Raw genomic sequence first — 20,569 nt, 5'->3', positions numbered from 1 at the left:
ACTAATCCCAAGGAGAAAAAAAGAGTTTTCCTGTCCATTTATCTCAGAAAAATGGAACTCTGTCTCATAAAGATTTAATAGACTCTAGGGCACAAATAAAAAGAAACAGAACTAGCCTGTAAAAGAGAACACCAGGTACTCTAAACATAATCTTATATTTAAATGTGATACTATAGCCACTCTCTTTATGAATATTTCAAGTTAAGAGACCTAGGTTTCAGAACCAGTTTTACCACTGATTAGTTATGATACCTAGGTTAAATCATTCAACTTGTCTAAACTTCAATTTTCTTTTCAATAAAATTATGGGGTTGGATTAAATGATCTCTAAAGGTGACACTCATTAATTAAAATCAATTAATTATTAGTTTAATTTGAATCTAAATTATTGTTTAACATTTTAATTTTCTTAAATTATTGATTTATTTATATTTTAAATTATTTAAATTCTATTTAAATTTTAAAGTTCACTTAGCCAACTAGTTATCCTTCCAAAATTTTCCTTTTTATGTACACATTAAGTTTCATTTGAAAAATGCCATTTTACCTGTTTGTTACCATAAGATTTGCCTTTTTGCATCCAGGAATGGCACAGTGGTACTGGTAGGTTTCACTGTCCAGTTTTTTTATGCGATTCTGAAAAAGAAAAAAAGACTCAAACACTGGAAGCATATGTTTATAGTCATCTCTAATAATGAAAAGTAGATTCATTAATTACAGTGAGAGTTCTAGATTTGAAACATCAATTCCAACAAACAGAATCTAAATTTCTAATACTGGCATAGTAAGTTAGAAACAAATTCTGCCCATCCTCTTCTCCAATCAATTTTCCTTATTGTCTATACAAATAAATATTACTAATGGTCTACTAGCACCATTTCAATTAAAATAAATTTTGTTCAGCTTTAATAAATAATTGTTCTAAAGGGTTAATTAAATTCAAATTACACAATACCAAAAATATGAAAAGGAAGCACAATAGGATTATATTTCCAAACAACAGGGAAATGGCTGTATATGGGGATGTTTTCCCCCTGTAATGCAAAAAAGGCAACATACATTATTACTTTATAACTACATAATAACAGATACATTGTAGATTCTACATAGGCAGGATTATATTTAACCTATTCCATTTTATTTCAGATAAAAAGTACAATGACAATATTAATAAGAACATAGAATTTCTAACATTTTAAAACAATTATCATAAATTTTTTTTTGCTAAAAACAAATATAAACATAAGGCAATCCAAATAGAAACAATAAATACATTAGAAACATATTCTGCTAGACTCTTTCAAAGTCACTGTTACATGTAATATGTGCACAGTCACATTAAAAACTGACAAATTAGTCTCTTCAATAATCAAGTTATCACTGAGGTTATTAATCAGCATTTCCATGTGTATTATGAAAATAATGTGAGGTAACTGATTTCAAAATACAGAGAATTGTAGTTAGCTAGCAAATAACAGTTTAACAATTTGTACACATGTAGCACAAGTTAAATATCACAGAAACACATTATATAAACAGGCAGCAAAATTATTCTGTTCTTATGTCATTTTCTAAATTTCAATTCTTCAGATGCCTGGTCCAAGCTCATCCTTAGGTAATCCAAAACTCCAGCCAGGAAGAAGGGAAATCCATTTTCAGAGATGGGTCAGATCAAAAGTCTGTGTTAGAAATTCACTTGAATACCAATTCTTGGATAAAATCATCTTACATTTGTGCTAATTTTTCTAACTGGAGAAGTTACTGTAATTGTCTAGACTTGAATTTCAGCTTTGAAACACAAATTTAATATAAATGTAAGTTACATTCAAATCAAAATGTATATTAAATTCTAACCATTTTCTATCTTATAGACATAATATTAGCTTTACTACTCCAACTTTTATATTGGCAGTTTAGCTTAACAAGAAAACTTTTAAGTGTAATTTTAAAATATGTGACATTGTATTCAAAACAGAAAGCAGTTTCTTTTCTGTTTTAATAAATTCCACAGGCATAGGTGAGAATTTATTGCCTGTCTATGCGTGCTTATTATAAGGGTTTTTTGCTTTCCTTTTGTCTTTTCCAGTAAAAGGGAAGGAGAGAAGAGAGATAAGAGAGAGAATGAAATTAAATGGCTGTTAAGTGAAAAGGGAAATTCAACAACAACAAAAACAACTATAGCATTTAGATATTTCAAATGAAGGTATTTCGGCATGTTGCCCCTGAAGAGTTGGTGACCAACTGCCAAAATAAGTAATATCCAAAGGGTAGAGAGTAGTCTGGAAGAATCCGTTCTATTTAAGTTGGATTAAAATACGTAACAGGAGTTGACACCCATCAATGTGAGAAAATCAATAATCATTCTCACTAAGCAAAAATAATATATCGAGAAGAAAACAGAACATAAAAATCATGAGAAATATCTAATAAATGGCTGGTAGACGACCTACTGAAACTTAGGGTTAGGACTATATTGTTAAGGACTTCTTTGTACTTTAGTCGCTTCATTTCTATTATGCTTATTTTATATATGTACATATACGTGTGTGTGTGTACCATCAGTTCCCTGAGGGCAGAGATCGTGTGCAGTACAGCTGAGGATACAGTAGGCACTCAAATGCTTGCCACTTGACTGATCATTATAGTATGAACAAGGGAGAAAATTCTGGTTTCCCTAGAGGACAAGCATTAACAACTCTATTATGAAGTCATCAAGTCCTCTTCCTGTTTACATTAATATAAGGGATCTTGTAGAATCTGAGGATTTAGAATAAATGAGTAAGTAATATATTGCTAATGAATGAAAGTAACAAACCCACTGATAAATCAAATAGGAAAACATATTTATTTACCTAGAACTTAAAAAAAAGTGCCTCTGAGTTATGTGGTTGTTATCACTCATATAAAGAAGGGAAACATTAGATAATATGTATTAACATAAAGATTACTTAGAATATTAAATAAATAATAAGGTAAAACACATATAGATAAAGGAATTTCCAAAGTTCCATTAAAACCTCAGTATACCCAGGAAAAAGAAAATATTCATTTTACCTTAAAATGAGTAACTTATGCATGATTTAAGACTATAGCCCTAATTTGTGTCCATCATTTTCATAGAAAGTTATATGAATATACATATACACAGCTATTTCTCAAGCCCTATCAAAGAGAGCCCTTTCTGGGTAACAATCTTAAAAAAAAAAAAAAAAACAACACATAATGCAACTCAAGATTTGAGATCTGAATGTTCATTCTACACAGAGGCACCACATATCATATCAATGTTCATTTAAAATTTCAGTCTAATTTTTTTAATGTGGGAAAGCACTATTGATGCTGGAGGAGACGCTGCCTCATTTTCTGGACAGTGACATGGTATATAGAAAATTGCACTGCATAATAACAAGGTTGTGTGGCTCAAAGCCAACAACTTCTCTTCTAACAAAAATCACATATAGGACCAGATCACATCAAAAGAAAGTTAGGAAAAATACCCCCAGAATTTCCTTATGTTAGATGTTAATTTTCATAGAGATATATTAGCATAAATTGTTAGGAGTTGCATGTGAGGCAAGAGAATAAATTTCTCTAAAGTTAAACATCTTAAAAGTCCATAGATGGTTTGTAAAACATAAATAATTGTGTATATACAGGTACTACTTAAATAATTTTCTTAAGTGGAGTAAAATATGCAGTTACAGTAGTCAAGACCAAAGATTCTGACATAAACATTCTGTGCCAAATTGAGTTCATTTTGAAAAAGCTTGTGTGCAAAAAAGATGAAGACATAGTTATTTATTACTTTATATGTATAAAAAGGACCGCTGTGATCACTATGAAGTCAACAAGGCAGAATGTGATGAGATCAGTGTTTACTCTACTTCTTAGCTACCTATCTTAGCACAAATTGATCTGTAATTCATCAGTTGTTCACTATTAAAACAGGAACCCAAGATGACATCCCACAGATCAACAAAATCTAGGACATTCTGGGAAATAAAAGCTGTGTAATGAAAGTGCTAGGACCTCAGAGTTAACAGAAAAAGAACAATGATTCTAGTGATCTGTATTTTCTATTCTGAAGTATTAGAGTGTTAGAAAAGCTGAAAATTCCAAACTTGGAAAGCAAAAGCACGTCATTTGGGACTTGAATAAGGTTTTCCCCACGTAATTAAAGAATCCAAACTTTTTTACTGCATCTTTTTGCATTTCAAAACCATTTCTTAGTGTTGCATTCATAACAGCAGGAATATCAGGAGTGTTAACATCTTGTATTTAGCGCATAAATGCCTCTAGACTAATACTTAAAAGTTCAACAGAAATGAAGGGTCTCAAGAACCTTTCATTGAAATTGACCCTCAATCTAAACACTCCAAAGGCAGTAAATTAATACCACAGTATTTTTAAAGGATGAGACCAAGTAGTAGTATGGGAAATATTTACTCCTCTACTTCCAGTTCTTGCTGTGTAGGCAGAAAAAAGAAAGATAGAAAATAAAGTTAGAAGCATGCAAAAAAAAAGCACAGTAACTTACAATAAAAAAACTAAGGCTAATAACATTACAGATTCACTTTCTTTTGAGGACAAAACTCTTAGCAATCAATTTCTCCTATTTTGGGGGAGAAGAAAAAGGGTAGATTGCAAGACAGTCAGACAACACATAATAAAGATAAAGCTTGAAAGTCAGAAAAATAGTCTAAAATATGTTCTAAGGATCAAAAAGTTTTTATGTTATACTATCTTTCCTCTACATCACCCTACCTGAGTGAATTTATATTTACATAAAAATCTAAATCAATCTGATATATAGAAAGAAAAGATGTGAAATTCAAAATGCCCAGTTAAAGTATAAGAATGTGATACCAAAAAAAGCATGAAACACAAATGAACACTCAGTAACTGAATAGCCGCCCACCCCAAACTGTTTCCTATCCTGCAGTTCCAACAGGAACCTTCCCTGTCCAAGCAATGATTTTCCAAGTAGACAACTGCCTAGAGCTCCCATTCACAGTGTTATGTTAAATCAATCCTCAGAGAAATCCAGTACTCAGGGGCCAACTGCTAGAACAACTCAAAGAATGTAGCACAACACAAAACTCTCTTGAAATCTAAAAAAAGAGACATAACTTCTACATGACCAAAAAACGTAACAATCACCTCAAATAAATCATGACCCTCAGATTCCCGTCTGTCATATGGTCTTATGATTCCATCCTCATGGATCAGGCGAGGAGGGCGCAGACTGCTTACATCTTCAGTTGATTCTGCTGCCCTGTATGAACAAAGAGGTAATAATAAAACACATTTTGTATAGTGAGTCTGGAGTCTGGAGGACTAACGTTCATATCCCCTCCCTGGACACCAGTGGTGTGACCTGGGCAAGTCACAGGGCCTGGTGCATAATAAGTGCTTAGTAAATGCATGCTGCCTGACTCTGTGGCTCAGTCGCCTCATGGCAGGATGGACTCAATGGCCTCTGTCAGTTCTAAATTCAATGATCCTACAGGACTTATTAATATCCTATTCTAATCTGAACCCCAACAGTCTTTAGAAATGAAATAAAAAGATAACATAGCTTTAAAAGGGAATGGATAAAGAACTACAGAAAAGATGAACAGGAAGGACAGAATAAAGAATACATACAGATTCTAGCGTACTAAAAAGAATCCTGAAAGTCATGTACATTCAATAGACCAATAAAAACACCACGAAAGAAACAGATGAACTAGCTATTGAGCACTGTATATATTCCTTCCCAAAATATATTTTTATTGACTTTTTCACTTAGTCTGCATTGATACTGGCTATAACACAGACGAGGTGGTTCCCCTTTAGTTACCATGAAAAGCTGAATCCAAAGTCCCTCGAAATGGTATGCTCAAGTATGTTTTTGCAAACAAACAGAACAAGTAGGTTACTAAAACACCGTGCTACCATGACAGAGAGTATGCGTATGGACAGAGAGCTGGGCTCCTAGTTGGAGATATGGATTCAAGTTACATGTTTGATGCCTACGACCTGTGTGACCTTGGGCAGATCACCCAACACTCAGTGCGCGGGGGGGATCTGTAGGACTGTATGTCACCAATCAGTAAGGCTTGTGTTGTTAAAAGATGAAGGAGCAACCCATACTGATGAAATCAGAAGCTAAGCCAGTCCTTGCACCAAAGGTATTGTCACAGTTTAATCTGCATTTTTTACATATATTAAAATATTCAGACATCAGTATAAAAAATCCTATTTGTTAATATATTTAGCTACTTGTTACAAAAGCTAGTCTTCTTTAGGCATTGGATACTGGTAAATTCAGGGTTTATTTAGCTATAACCCTATTGGTTAATAACTACACACAGGAATAAAAGAAGTGGTTCATTGCCCGAGTCTCCTCGGCTTCATTTTTAAACACATGAGCTCATAAAAAATAAGTTTTTTGGCCTAGATGACCTTTGTTCATATCACTGTGCACAATCAGTCATTTTAAAAACCTTATTAAGAAATCACCCTCTCCTGAAAAACATTTTTTTTTTACCTCTGAATTCCTTGGAAGGTACTGCTGGCCATATCAATGATGCCACCAGTTGGACGAGCAACAGCACCTACAAGCCCTTTTCCAATTCCTTTAAAGAATCCAGCTGCTCCTTCCTTTTTGGCTCCTTCAGATTACAAGAAGATAATAAAACTTATTTTACTTACTGAGTTCTTGATTGGTTAAAAAATACAACACAACTCTGTACCCACAAAATGTAGAATAAAAAAATGAAGTGGTTAATGAAGCAAACTTTTAGAAATGAGCTTTCTGAGATATAAATTTAGTTTCATTATGCAGGAAGGCTCCTAAGAGTCCAGCCTAGAGTGGAAAGTGTAAGAAGACATTAGGAAATGTCCTCTCTTTATGAAGAATTAGCAACCCTTCCACCCTACCCCACTTTTTTAAGAAATAGGAATAGCGGGTGGAGCCAAGATGGCGGAGTAGAAACACACAAATACGCTAGCTCCGAACCCACAGTGCATAAAATATCTGTAAAAAAGAACTGCCAAAAAATTCTGGAGCAGTAGAAGCCACAGAACAGCAGAGCAGACGAGATTTCTGTTCCAGAGAGCCTGAAAACCTCTCGCAAAAGGTTCTTCACGCTGCGGACGCGGAGCACAGCCCAGTCCTGCATTGGCCACCCATTGTCGAGAGGAGCAGATCCGAGTGGGGAGCAGATCCGAGCAGGCTTCAGGGACAGAATCTCCAGCAGCCGCGAGGGTCCCTCCACCCACAGGTGACAAGGGTCGGTGAGAGGGTCTCTTTGGCAGGTCGAGAGGGGAGTGGGGTGCCCCCATAACTCAGGCCCCATCGGGAGGCAGCAGCGGAGGTGGGAGCAGACCAGGGCTCCCCAAGCAGGCAGAAGCCCAGATCCATTGTTGAAGGTTTCTGCATAAACCCCCTGAGGGAACTGAGCCCCATCAGGTGGCCCTGCCTCCACCCGAGCAGCTGAACTTAATCTCACACTGAATACCAGCCCTGCCCCTGCCCAAAGCCCTGAGGCTGGGGAGCAGCATTTGAGTCTCAGACCCCAAGCATTGGCTGGGAGGATCCGGAGGCAAAGTGAGTGTGAAGAGGATATTCAGAAGTCAAGTCACTGGCTGGGAAAATGCCCAGAAAAGGGAAAAAAACCAAGACTATAGAAGGTTACTTTCTTGGTGAACAGGTTTCTCCTCCCTTCCTTTCTGATGAGGAAGAACAATGCTCACCATCAGGGAAAGACACAGAAGTCAAGGCTTCTGTATCCCAGCCCACACAATGGGCTCAGACCATGGAAGAGCTCAGAAAGCGCTCAAAAAATTTTGAAAATCATGTTAGAGAGGTGGAGGAAAAACTTGGAAGAGCAATGAAAGACATGCAAGCAAAGTATGAACAGCAGGTCAGCACCCTGCTAAAGGAGACCCAAAAAATGCTGAAGAAAATAACACCCTGAAAAATAGGCTAACTCAATTGGCAAAAGAGGGTCAAAAAGCCAATGAGGAGAAGAATGCTTTCAAAAGCAGAATTAGCCAAATGGAAAAGGAGATTCAAAAGCTCACTGAAGAAAATAGTTCTTGCAAAATTAGAATGGAACAGATGGAGGCTAATGACTTTATGAGAAACCAAGAAATCACAAAACAAAGCCAAAAGAATGAAAAAATGGAAGATAATGTGAAATATCTCATTGGAAAAACAACTGACCTGGAAAACAGATCCAGGAGAGACAATTTAAAAATTATGGGACTACCTGAAAGCCATGATCACAAAAAGAGCCTAGACATCATCTTTCATGAAATTATCAAGGAAAACTGCCCTAATATTCTAGAACCAGAGGGCAAAATAAATATTGAAAGAATCCACCAATCACCTCCTGAAAAAGATCCAAAAAGAGAAACTCCTAGGAACGTTATGGCCAAATTCCAGAGTTCCCTGGTCAAGGAGAAAATATTGCAAGCAGCTAGAAAGAAACAATTCAAGTATTGTGGAAATACAATCAGGATAACACAAGATCTAGCAGCTTCTACATTAAGGGATAGAAGGGCATGGAATATCATATTCCAGAAGTCAAAGGAACTAGGACTAAAACCAAGAATCACCTACCCAGCAAAACTGAGTATAATACTTCAGGGGAAAAATTGATCTTTCAATGAAATAGAGGACTTTCAAGCATTCTTGATGAAAAGACCAGAGCTGAAAAGAAAATTTGACTTTCAAACACAAGAATGAAGAGAAGCATGAAAAGGTAAACAGCAAAGAGAAGTCATAAGGGACTTATAAAAGTTGAACTGTTTACATTCCTACATGGAAAGACAATATTTGTAACTCTTGAAACATTTAAGTATCTGGGTACTGGGTGGGAGTACACACACACACATGCACACATGCACACATACATAGAGGCAGAGTGCACAGAGTGAATTGAAGAGGATGGGATCATATCTTAAAAAAAATGAAATTAAGCAGTGAGAGAGAAATATATGGGAGCAGCAAGGGAGAAATGGAATGGGGCAAATTATCTCTCATAAAAGAGGCAAGCAAAAGACTTTTTTAGTTTAGGGAAAAAGAGGGGAGGTGAGAGAAAAACATGAAGTTTACTCTCATCACATTCCACTAAAGGAAGGAATAAAATGCACACTCATTTTGGTATGAAAACCTATCTTACAATACAGGAAAGTGGGGGATAAGGGGATAAACAGGGTCAGGGGGATGATGGAAGGGAGGGCATGGGGAGGAGGGTGCAATTTGAGGTCGACACTCATGGGGAGGGACAGGATCAAAAGAGAGAACAGAAGTAATTGGGGGCAGGATAGGATGGAGGAAAATATAGTTAATCTTATACAACATGACTATTATGGAAGTCATTTGCAAAACTACACAGATTTGGCCTATATTGAATTGCTTGCCTTCCAAAGGGAGGGGGTGGGGGGAGGGATGGAGGAAAAGAAGTTGGAGCTCAAAGTTTTAGGAACAATTGTCGAGTACTGTTCTTGCCGCTAGGAAATAAGAAATACAGGTAAAGGGGTATAGAAAGTTATTTGGCCCTACAGGACAGAGGGGAGGATGGAGACAAGGGCAGAGAGGAATGATAGAGGAGACAGCAGATTGGTGATGGGGGCAATTGGAATGCTCGGGGTTTTGGGGTGGGGGGAGGGGACAAGAGGGGAGAAAATTTGGAACCCAAAATTCTGTGAAAATGAATGTTAAAAGTTAAATAAATAAATAAATTTTAAAAAAAAGAAATAGGAATAGATGAGCCAGAAGAGAATTATCAAAATCCTATGCATTATCATCTTTATTTTAGTAACTGAAGCAGTAACAATATGTATCACTAGAATCAACTACCAGTGTGTGCTTATAGAATTTCTAGCTCATGGCATGAGAACAATATTCAAAGTATTCTCAGTTTGGCACCAGTATTCAGTCAGTAATTCAATCCAGATCATGTGTAAGTGAATTTGTTTTGCTCATAGAATACAAAAGTGTTTCTAATATGGTTCATTAAAGAAATACTTTCATCCTACCTTCCATAGGCTTAGTAATTATTCCAGTCACACCACCTACAACTCCCTGAAAGAGAAATCAGTAATATTTTCAATTAAACTTGTCTTAATTTTAAATGGCCACTAGAGGTCTCTGCTGCTATATTAAATTCATTTTTAAGTACCTATTTTATTAACAGCTATTATTTGAATATAGCTGCTAACATTTAAGGATACATTGGTATTACTGAGTATATTCCACATGAAAATGAGATCTTTGATATTTTGATATCTAATATCAAACTTTGTGAGAGGTTTCATAATAAAGTAAAACAGTTAAGGAAAACTAGTAACATAGCAATCTTATCTGAAGAGCATTCAACATTTCACATCCACTGCACCTCGTCAACTCTCTTATTTTTAAAAAAAATTAACAAATCTATTTTGCTTCATACTACTTCCAACCTCATTGAAAAAAAGAGAAAAATAAATTTCTTATGTCATGGAAAACAAATACTCCAATGACTGTGACTGTATTATATATGACATATATGATATAATGTGAATGTCTGTCATTTTGAACCTTAAATCCATTACTTCTGTGTAATAATTATGTTTCATCACGCTCTGGAATCGATCCTTGGAATCCCGAACGGCCACTGTGCTGATTGTAATTTTTATAGCTTTCCGAGTTGTTTTCATAGTATTGTTTTTGTCTAAACTACACTCCTGGTTTTGCCCATTTCATTCTTCCGTTTTATTTTTTATAATACCGATGCAATAATATAATATAATATATAGTACAGATTCTACTTACATCACTCTGCATCAGTTTATATGTGTCTTTCCACGTCTTTTTGATATCATATAGTTTCCTCCTTTTTTACATCATAAAAGGACTGTATCATATTCATATAGCATAACTTATTTTGCCATTCCTCAGTTGATAGACATCTCTTTAGTTTTAGGGCTTCTTTCCACCACAAAAAGAATTTCTATAAATATTTTTGTACAAAAGAACTTTTTGTTCTTTCTTGGTCTCTTTTGGGGACAGGCCTAGGGTCAAATGGCAGGTACTCTTTAGTAATTTTTGTATATAATTCCAAAGTACTTTTCACAATAATTGCAATCATTCCAAGTCTACCAGTAACACATAAATAAACCTGCTTTCTCACAGACCCTCCACTGTTTATTATTTTTTTTTTGATCCTCCTTGCCACTCTGAGAAGCATGAGGTAGAATCACAGAATTGTTTAAATTTGCACTCCTCGAATTAGTAGTGATTTGCAATGTTTTCTCATGTAGCTATAGATAGTCTGGGTTTCTTTCATTAAGAACTGTCTGTTCATATCCTTAGACTACTTATCAATTGGGGAATGGTTTTTTCTTGTGATTTTTGAATCAGTTTCCCAACATCTTTTGGAAATGAGACCTTTATTAGAAATATTTGCTGCAAAAATTTTCCCCAATCTCTTTTCACCTTAGCTTTATTATATTTGCTTATATAAAAACTTTTTTATTTTGTATAATTAAAATTGCCAATTTTATTTTCTGTGATCCTCTCTAATCCTTATTTGGACTTTTCTCTTATTCATAGAACTGATTTCTGCCTATTTCTCTAATCTGTTCATGATATGAACTTTTCTGTCTAGGACACATACCCATTACAAAGGACATCAGACTACCATCCACCTGACTGCTGTTCCTTTTTTGTTTAGTATCTGGTAATATCATGAATAACATCAAAATCCTATCTGCCACAGTGCTGTCATCTAAATACAACTTCATTTAGTGAAAAGAGATGAAATAGATCATTAGTTTCTGAGGCAGCCCTTTCTGTTTGTGGGCAGATGTAAAAATTGAAACTTTTCCCTCAAACTGAGCTACAATTTCTTCTCTGTTGTGGTTTAATTTTGTTAATTTTGTTTCTTGCCGTGTTCTTTATATATACCTCTTGAAAATTTGAAATTCTGTACTTTGGAATCATCCCTAATAATCCTAACCCCTCACTTCTGTGCTAGTCCCTCCGTCACCACAGTTGCCATCTGAGTAACATCAAAAAGTTGACAAAGTGCTTGCTTCTCATTTTAAAAAACTCTATGAATATTATAACATTCCATATTACAGAAAAGGAAAGTGAGGATTGGAGGGGGCCACATGAATGGCCCAAGATCAAATCAGCAAACATCAGAGCTGTTGCATAAATCCAGGCTTTACCTGATCCTACAGCTAGCCTTTTCCCATAAACACAATTTGATGCATCAACTAACAATAAACTTGGTTTTCACGAAGTCCTTCCACTCTATAAAAACTGTTCAAGCAAAATTGTTTAAAATTTTAATAAACCACATACTTAGTCTCACCCTCAGTGAATCAATGAAACATTAACTTAAAATAAAGCAAAAAGTATACTGGTTATGGCTATGTACTCAGCCTTGATTCTAAAATTCAATTATTTTAGCAAAGCCTGGTTAAAGGGTATAAACACCCAGTCCTTGCCTCAAGAAGAAAGTGACTAAAAAAGGTAGGTAGTGTATACAATACAAGTGCTATGTCAAACTGAGCTTTATCATTTCCCAACACAAATTCTAATTTATTAACACCTACACACAAAATGTAAATTTCTCCTGTTCTCTTCATATTATTAAACTAACATTAAGAAGCAAGTTCAATATTGAACATATTACCCTCAGGAAGCCCTTTCCCCCTTTGGCCAGGCTGTCTCCAAAATCTTTAGGCTGACGGCCCATTTCTTCTCGTCGTTTCTGCTGATATTCCTTATCCATGGTAATTGCAGCCAAGCCTTTCCCAACAGAGCCTGTTATTCGGGACACAACCCCGGCTGCTCCTCCTAGCATAAATAAAATGAAAACTTGTTTTTTTTTAATCACACACATAAAGGAAGTCATAGCTCCTTACATGGTACTATATGATTACTTAATATGAAGTGATTATTTCAAGACTATCTCATATTTAGCATTATGTAAAATTAATTAAACTATTAGGAAAAATTCATTAGGAAGAAAAATAATCTAAAATATTTTTTACAGATAATTCTCATTATTTTTAAATTCTCAGTTTTTCTGGCATATAACTATTCAAAACAGTTTCTGATAATTTTATTTCTTCTTTGTTGTGGCTTCATTTTGTTCATCTTTATATTCTTTTCTTATATTCATCTCGTTAATTTTGGTTTTTGCCCTGTTATTTTTTAATCATTTTAGCTGCAAATGTATCCATTTTGTTAATCTTTTAGAAAAGTTTTTAGTTTTGATTATTCTATAGTTTTCATTTTCCATTTTATCTATTTTCTCCTCTAATTTTCAAGATTTCTATTGGTTTTATTTTAGATTTACTTTCTGATTTTTATATTTTCATATTTAATTTTTTGTAATATATGCTGTCAGGTATTTTTCCTTTGAAAATTATTTTAGCTACATGCTAAACATTTTAGTGGTTTCTCTATCTTTATCATTCTTACATAAAGTTATTAGTGTTGCTTTGTTCTTTGATCCATTCATTATTCAGGATGCCATCACTGTCTCCAATGATGCCTGCGTCTTTTGCTTGTGTACCGTATTAGTTACTAATTTTTACTGCTGAGGTTTCTACATGGTTAGATGTACAAAAAACATTTAGTATTTCTGCTTTTTAACTTTCACTTATGTTTCACTCATAACTTTCACTTATAATTTCTCTGGCCTTGCAATATTCTTTTTTTTTTTATTATTATTAAAGTGCTATGTGACACTGACAACAGGTATTTTTTTTTAATGATTTCATTCAGAAGATGCCATAGTTTTTTTGGCTCAAAATTCTCCAACAGGTTGCATTCTGTATTTCCTTTGTCTATCCCTGTGAGAATTACCAAGAACCAGCAAAACTCTGAAATCTATATTTGTTATCATATGGTAGTTTGATTTTTTTTTTCTTGACTAAAGGGGCCATCTCTTGAGTAACTTAAGAAGCCTTTTCATTGAATGGGTGTATCCCACTCAAAGTGAGAATGTGATAAGACCTTAGCCTGAAAGGGCCAGGGTCTCACACTGCATCCTGGGTCCTGATTCTTCGTCCTGGTGAATATCAGGCCACTGGACCCAGATGGTTCAAGAGAAGAAAGTAAGGCTGGTGACCATGCACAGCTCTCCCTCACTCAAATCAAAGTCAACTGCAAGTATGTCATCATCCTGATGTCATGGTCCTCTTGGAGAACAAAGAACAAACACAACCTTTCCAAATGACAACTTTTCCTTGATGAATTTCAGTGATAACTCTCTAAGTTTATTTATTTTGGTAGACTGTCTGTGCTTCCTTGCAGCACAATGAAATTTCCTTGCTCATCCCTTGATTTTGTCAGTTTTTATTTTTGTTTTGTCTCACAGGACAATTATAACTCTTGCATTTTGGATTAAATTGATACGCAGTAAATTTTGTGCCTATCTCTTTTTTTTTCACATTTATTTACTGTGTACAGTTGATCATTAGATGTAGTTTTTGTATCCATTCTGTCATTCTATTTGGTTTTATTAAACTCTTTTTAAATTCACACTTAAAAGTATGATCAAGCACTTATTCTGCTATGTATGATGATCCTTTATCCCAAAAGATTCTTCTCACTGATTCAAAATTCAAACAGTCCCTGCCATCAAGGAGCTCTAGTTGTATGTTCTACTAATCAGATTCCCTGGCCTGGGGTAGGATGCTGTACAACTCTTTTTCAGAGAAGGTGGATTTTCCAAAGAGTATAATTTCCCCAAATAACTTCCTCTCCATGGAAATGTTCTTCAGTGGCACCTTCCCCTGCTCAGCTTTACCTGTTACAACTCTTAGATCCTTTTTATCCCTCAGTGGCTCCTCTTTGTTCTTTCTTTTGCCCCATATATCTTAAAAAACGAACATGAGACAACTGATCTTATTAGTCCTTTTCTAAAAATTTGCAAATTTACTTTTATTTTGCCTCTGTCATTTGGGGTCTTTGCAAGATGAACATTTGCTCATCTTTTTCTTTACTTCTGGAGGAATGTCTTAAACTTTAAGCCCTTTTTTCATGATGATTAGGATCAGGTTGACAGGATATTATTCTGACTCAGCTAGAGGGCCTTTGTTTTTTCAAATATACTACTCCATACTCTCTGTCAGTTTCTTATGAATGTGTAATAACCATATGTTTGTCAAACTGTCTTTCCTTATGGGCAGATCTTTGTCCTGGCCACTTGCAAAATTTTTCTATTACTGAAATGACTAAATTTAACTATTACATGCCTTGGAATCTGAAACATTTTTTTCCACCTAGAAGCAATTAAATTAAACAATTAAGCACTGTTTATATTCATTAAGCTCTGAACAGGTTTGGGGTATTACTCTGGGGAAATCTACGACCCTTAAGTCATTTCTGTACATTACAGGTCTTAAAGGTCGTTTGCTTTGTAATCAGTTCGTGTAATCACTTAAGTCTGTTGTCTTCATGTCTGCAAAACCTTCTTCTTGTAGTCCTTTGGTTAGAGTCTATCATATATTATATTTTTTCCTGTTCTATTGCTTGTATTCTTTAAATATATTTTTAAAACTAATTTCTGGCCTGAACTTATTCCTAATGTCTTATTTTATAAGTTTTATTTCTCTTTGAATCCATTTTGGAAGTTCTCACTTGTCCAGTGAGCTTCGGTGAGCCAACAGGATTCTTTCTTTCAACAGTTTTCAACAAGTGGCTTTTTCCTTTATGTTATAACGTTTGTTCAAAATGTCTGTTTCTTTTGTTTTAATCATTCTTCCATCTTCATGATCCTTTCTGTTGATTTTTCTGGTGAGTTGGGTTTTAGTTTAGGCTCTCCTGACTTTTGTGTCTTTTCAGCCTTTCTCTTATACTGCCTTTCACCTGCCTTTGGAAACCCTCTTCACTTTTTTTAGCTCCTCCTCTTTTCACTGCTGTGAAGACATCCTGAGACAAGGCTGCTATATGATATTAGTTTTCTCAAGATGGTGGATAAAGGAATTGGCTGGGCCTAGGTTCCTTCTCTGAGTAACTTTTGGAGCAAAACATGGTGGCACAGGAAATGGGAAGGAGAATGGATGTAGAAGTCTGGACTTCTAAGTTTCTCTGATTCAGATCTGATACACTCTTCCCTTCTAGCCTGTGAACATGAAAGCCAAATTTATGACTCTTCCTCCCTAGATGAATCCTTTAGGATTCATCTTTCCCTTCAAATGACTGGGCAAAACCAGTGTGTGTCTTGTCTCGCGAAGCTGAGCATGCCAGCGCAGGGTCATTGCCATGAGATAGAAGTTTGGAGTTGGTTGGAGGTAGGAATGCCGGATGAGAGCTCTAAGTATTTATTAATGGGCTTTTAACCTTACATAAGATTTTATATCTAATTATCTTGCTGATTCAAATGAAATTACTTTATACCTAGTTGATAATAATAGTAAAACTACTACTAAGAGCTACCATAAAAATAGTGCTTTAAGGTTTAAAAATCACTTTACATATATTAATTTAGATGATTAACATAATTTACTTATTTTGAGGTTTTGATTTAGAAAAGTTTATATTAAGTAACTATTTGGCTATCTTTCTGGTCATATCAAATTCCTCTAAAATAGATAACTCAGGACAGCTGAGTGATAGGAAGACCCACAGCTATTTTAAAATTATCTTTCACTTAAAGGCAAGAGGATAAGTATTTTTTACCAAGAGATACAAGCAGAACAGAGACCTCAGTTTGATTAAATATGAACATTTTATCATAAAATATCATTTAGTGACTATAATGAATAAATGAAATGACACATACCTACAGTGTGTCCAAAGAGACTTCTTACTCCAATTACTAAGCCCTCAGCAAATTCTTCGGGGCCTTGAACAGCTCCCTGATCAAAAAATTAAATTTTAATGTTTCACACTTTGATTAAAGAGCCTCTATTTCATACTTTTAAGACTAATAAAAACATACATATTTTTTCCAGAGATAACTGCCCCCAAATCTTGAAAATTTATTGAGCATATGTTAGTCATACCATCCTTACCTTTAAAACAACTGTGTCAAAATTTGTGAAAGAACTAAAAATGTCAAACAACAGAGTCAAAGGCTTTAAAATCCACACTTGAAGCATACCCCCAAGGAAGAAAGCACAGGATATACAATTCCTGCCTGAAATACTCATTTGAAGTTAGACTTTTCAACAGAGAGGACTGGGAAAGTTGAAGCAACATAGTGCTGAATGATATCAAGACTCAGAGCATAAACTCACATCTGACATGTCAGAAACTCATTTTCTCCAATTTATCTTCTCTAACTCTGCTTTCTTACAGTCCTTAGAAAGGGGTTCTTAGCCTGCAATCCATGAATATAATGTGGTGTTTTAATATTTTGACAATTTTATTTCAATATATCCAGATTCCTTTGTAACCTTATGTATCTTATTTTATACACACACTTATTCCTGGGGGAAATACATAGATTTCACCATATTGACAAAGAAGAGGATGACACAAAAAGGGTTGAGAATGCCTACCCTAGAGATATGTACTACTACTAGCTCCTTTAAAGAGTCCAAGTAACACTGAAAGCAAATTTAAACCTGTCAAAATAGATTAATGCTCTGAATGCTTCATTGATTACCTTAAACCTTAAAGTCCTACTTTGGTTTGAGAAAAGGGTGAAGTAGAAACTCAATTTTACCAAGCTTGGAGTCAAAACCAATAGAATTAAATACCTGAAAAGGTTCATAGAAGAACGCTTCCACACCTTCAGACAGACCTCTAATTAACCCAAATGGATTTCCAAGCACATCTAAGCCCAACACAAGGACATACATCTGCTTCAAGAACTGAAGAACAAAAGAAATAGTCAGCAAGGCCTCGGCAGTTATTTATTCAACATTAATGGAAAAAAAATGAAACACACTTTCAAACCACGACACTGGTCAGTCTGAGTACTCCAGCTGAAGGGACAATGTTTGCAAATCCTAGCCAAAAGGAAGTGGGACGGCAGCGCCACAAGTGCTGGACACTTCCATGTTACGTACAATACTATTTCTGTAGCACCCAAGAAGCCCTGAATAGTTCACACGCATTTATGAGCACAGACTTATTACCAGGATACTCTGTGGATGCCTCCATCTTTTTTTTGGTATTGGGTACAGGAATCCCCTCGTATAACTTATGGGGGCTTCATTCTCTTCAGGTTTAAACTATTCCCAGGAGGCGCTACTCTTTGACTCCCTAGAGTCTGAAGAGCCTGAGAGTTATCCAGCTTCTAATTACAATAAAACAAACACCTGAAGGAATGTTTTATTGAAAAAAATTACATATGAGAAAGAAAAAGTTAAGTAAGGAAATGTATTTTTATTATTCAAGCAAGGTACTGAGTAAATAGTTAGGTGGTCACTTGGCCTACTGGGCAAATGAATGGGCACATTTGATATTCTCTTGAACCAGAAATTACCTGTTCACTGTAGTGCCTGACAACACTCCACATGAGCTGATCTCTCTTGTAGAACTGATACTGAACCTCGTAATATGCAAGTCTGAAAAAAGTACACAGAGGAACTGAAATTCTTAGTAACTGATACTTAATTTAAATACAACTGGAATCTTGACTACTTAAAAATTTTAACAATTGGCTTTGCAGAACGGCCATACAAATTGATAATTCCCATCATATAGATTTATGGGTTTCTCCAAATTAGAAGTATTTCATTTTTAGTATTTCATTCTTACAAAAAAAAATTAGGAGAAATAAAATCTGATCTAGAGCCTAAGAAGCACTATAGCTTGAGGATATATATCTTCATTAATAAGCACATGCTGAACTAAACTCTATAGGAAAATCTCATCTTGACTATATTAATATAGCATTTAAGATAATTTAAGGAGAAACTAGGTTAAAATTTACCTCTGTTTAAGGAACCCTTTCTTCATGGAAAACAGAAGACCTTCAGAAAATATTTATAAGCATTCAATCATTTAAGAAGTGCTAACTTATCTGAAAACAACTGCCCTGCTAATTATAAATCATTCTTATCTTCCATAAAAGACTTTGAGGAAATTCTTTGACCCTAGTTTAAGTTGCTGTATTTGCTAGAAAGTGATACAACCATACCTTTTAAAGAAATGTAGAATTAAAATTATCTCCAATTGGTAGGAATAAGAATGAACTGAGAGGCAGGAGATCTGGGGTCTACCTCTTATTCACTGAGTGAGCAGGGGGAGTTTACAGATAAGGAAATAAAGAAATTAAGGCCTCAAACTACCACAATAGTCACCTAACTGGTTCCTCACTGATTCTTTCTACCTATCCTCTTTTACTTCGCTAATCCTTCCTTTACACTGCTGCCAAAATAATCACCCTAATGAATGATTCTGTCATTTCCTCATTCAAAGATTCTCAACATCTCCTACTGAAACACGAACTCCTCTGCCAGGCATTCAAATTCTCTCCATCATCTGGCTCCAAAATGACCTTTTCCAGGCTTTACACTATTCACTTTCAAGCATTTTGTGCTCTAGCTCTGAAAGGATTCAAACTTTTCGCACTCAAGACCCCTCCTGTACTTCTTAAACCGTGAGTTGAGACCCCAGACCAGTTTAAGAAGCACCAAACTGCAGTATTCACTGTTGCAAGATTACCAGCTGTTCTCTTGTCTTCATGTATTTGTCTACTTTATCCTCCATGTCAGAAAAACTTCTCTCATGTCTGCCTTCTGGAAATCCTCCTTCCCTTCAAAGTCCAGAGCAAAGAAGACAACCTACATGCTCCCACATCCAAGTGAGAAGCAATCAATTCCTCCAGGAATCTCTCATAACAACGACAGTATTTATTTTTTAAAGGCTTCCTAAGTACTTCAACAACAACTCCTAGCCATCTTACCAGCCACCACAGCTCTGAAAACAACTGTGGAAGCCTTAAACCTTTCATGACTGGACCTCCTGACCTGGGGAATGACTGCTTATTAGTGGTTGTCTCAGTCACTCACTTTATCTAGGACCAGCTCTACACAGGCTTCATTTCATTCTCAGGTTCCTGACAGCTAAGCCCTTCATCCCCTGTCCCACTACCCTAGCCCACTTTCAGTTCTGGAACCACAATCAAGTCAATTGTGTAACTGTTTTCAGAAAGGGTACATCATTCTACTACCCTATAGTTCCACTCAGCAGACCCTTAACTTTACAAACCAAAACATCCCCTCCTCCCCACCTCTAGTCTAGATGTCTTATGTCCTCATCTCCCCATGTTAGATGTTCCCTGAGGGCAGGGATCATCTATATATCACACAAATAAGCTTTTGAAGATTTTTATATATTTTAATTTGACACGATATGCCACACAACATGGTATGACATGTGACATGATATAACACATGGCACTGGTGGCATATCATATGGCATGCAGCATTCTATGCAACAGAACTATGATCACATGCAGTGACACATGATTGCCCTGTGAAATGTGATACCATATGACATGGCACAACATGGCATGGCATGACAGTCTACCTGAGCAAACAAAATAAAGGTAAATAATAGGATGAGTAGATGGTATTAGAAAAAGCATTTTACATAGAGTCAGTATAATATGAT

The 20,569-nt window shown here is 35.4% G+C and overlaps 1 protein-coding gene across 2 annotated transcripts in view; it reads right to left on the bottom strand.

Moving 5' to 3' along the window:
• The window catches only part of VPS13C (vacuolar protein sorting 13 homolog C), a 188,637-nt gene that overhangs the window by 7,633 nt on the left and 160,435 nt on the right, over positions 1-20,569 (bottom strand). The window contains exons 73-80 of one of the 2 annotated variants that reach the window (XM_072616388.1): positions 18,435-18,516; positions 17,704-17,817; positions 16,782-16,857; positions 12,678-12,841; positions 10,033-10,078; positions 6,533-6,656; positions 5,161-5,275; positions 548-636 (exon numbers count right to left, since the gene is read on the bottom strand). In XM_072616388.1, coding sequence (XP_072472489.1) covers positions 548-636; positions 5,161-5,275; positions 6,533-6,656; positions 10,033-10,078; positions 12,678-12,841; positions 16,782-16,857; positions 17,704-17,817; positions 18,435-18,516 — 810 coding nt within the window. Of the gene's footprint in view, positions 1-547; positions 637-883; positions 4,467-5,160; positions 5,276-6,532; positions 6,657-10,032; positions 10,079-12,677; positions 12,842-16,781; positions 16,858-17,703; positions 17,818-18,434; positions 18,517-20,569 lie in introns of those variants that run through there. The other variant, XM_072616396.1, reaches the window with a different exon arrangement.

Source organism: Notamacropus eugenii, chromosome 1 (genome assembly GCF_028372415.1).
Source record: "Notamacropus eugenii isolate mMacEug1 chromosome 1, mMacEug1.pri_v2, whole genome shotgun sequence".
Classification (NCBI taxonomy): domain Eukaryota; kingdom Metazoa; phylum Chordata; class Mammalia; order Diprotodontia; family Macropodidae; genus Notamacropus; species Notamacropus eugenii.
This window is presented reverse-complemented; position numbering and strand designations above follow the sequence as displayed.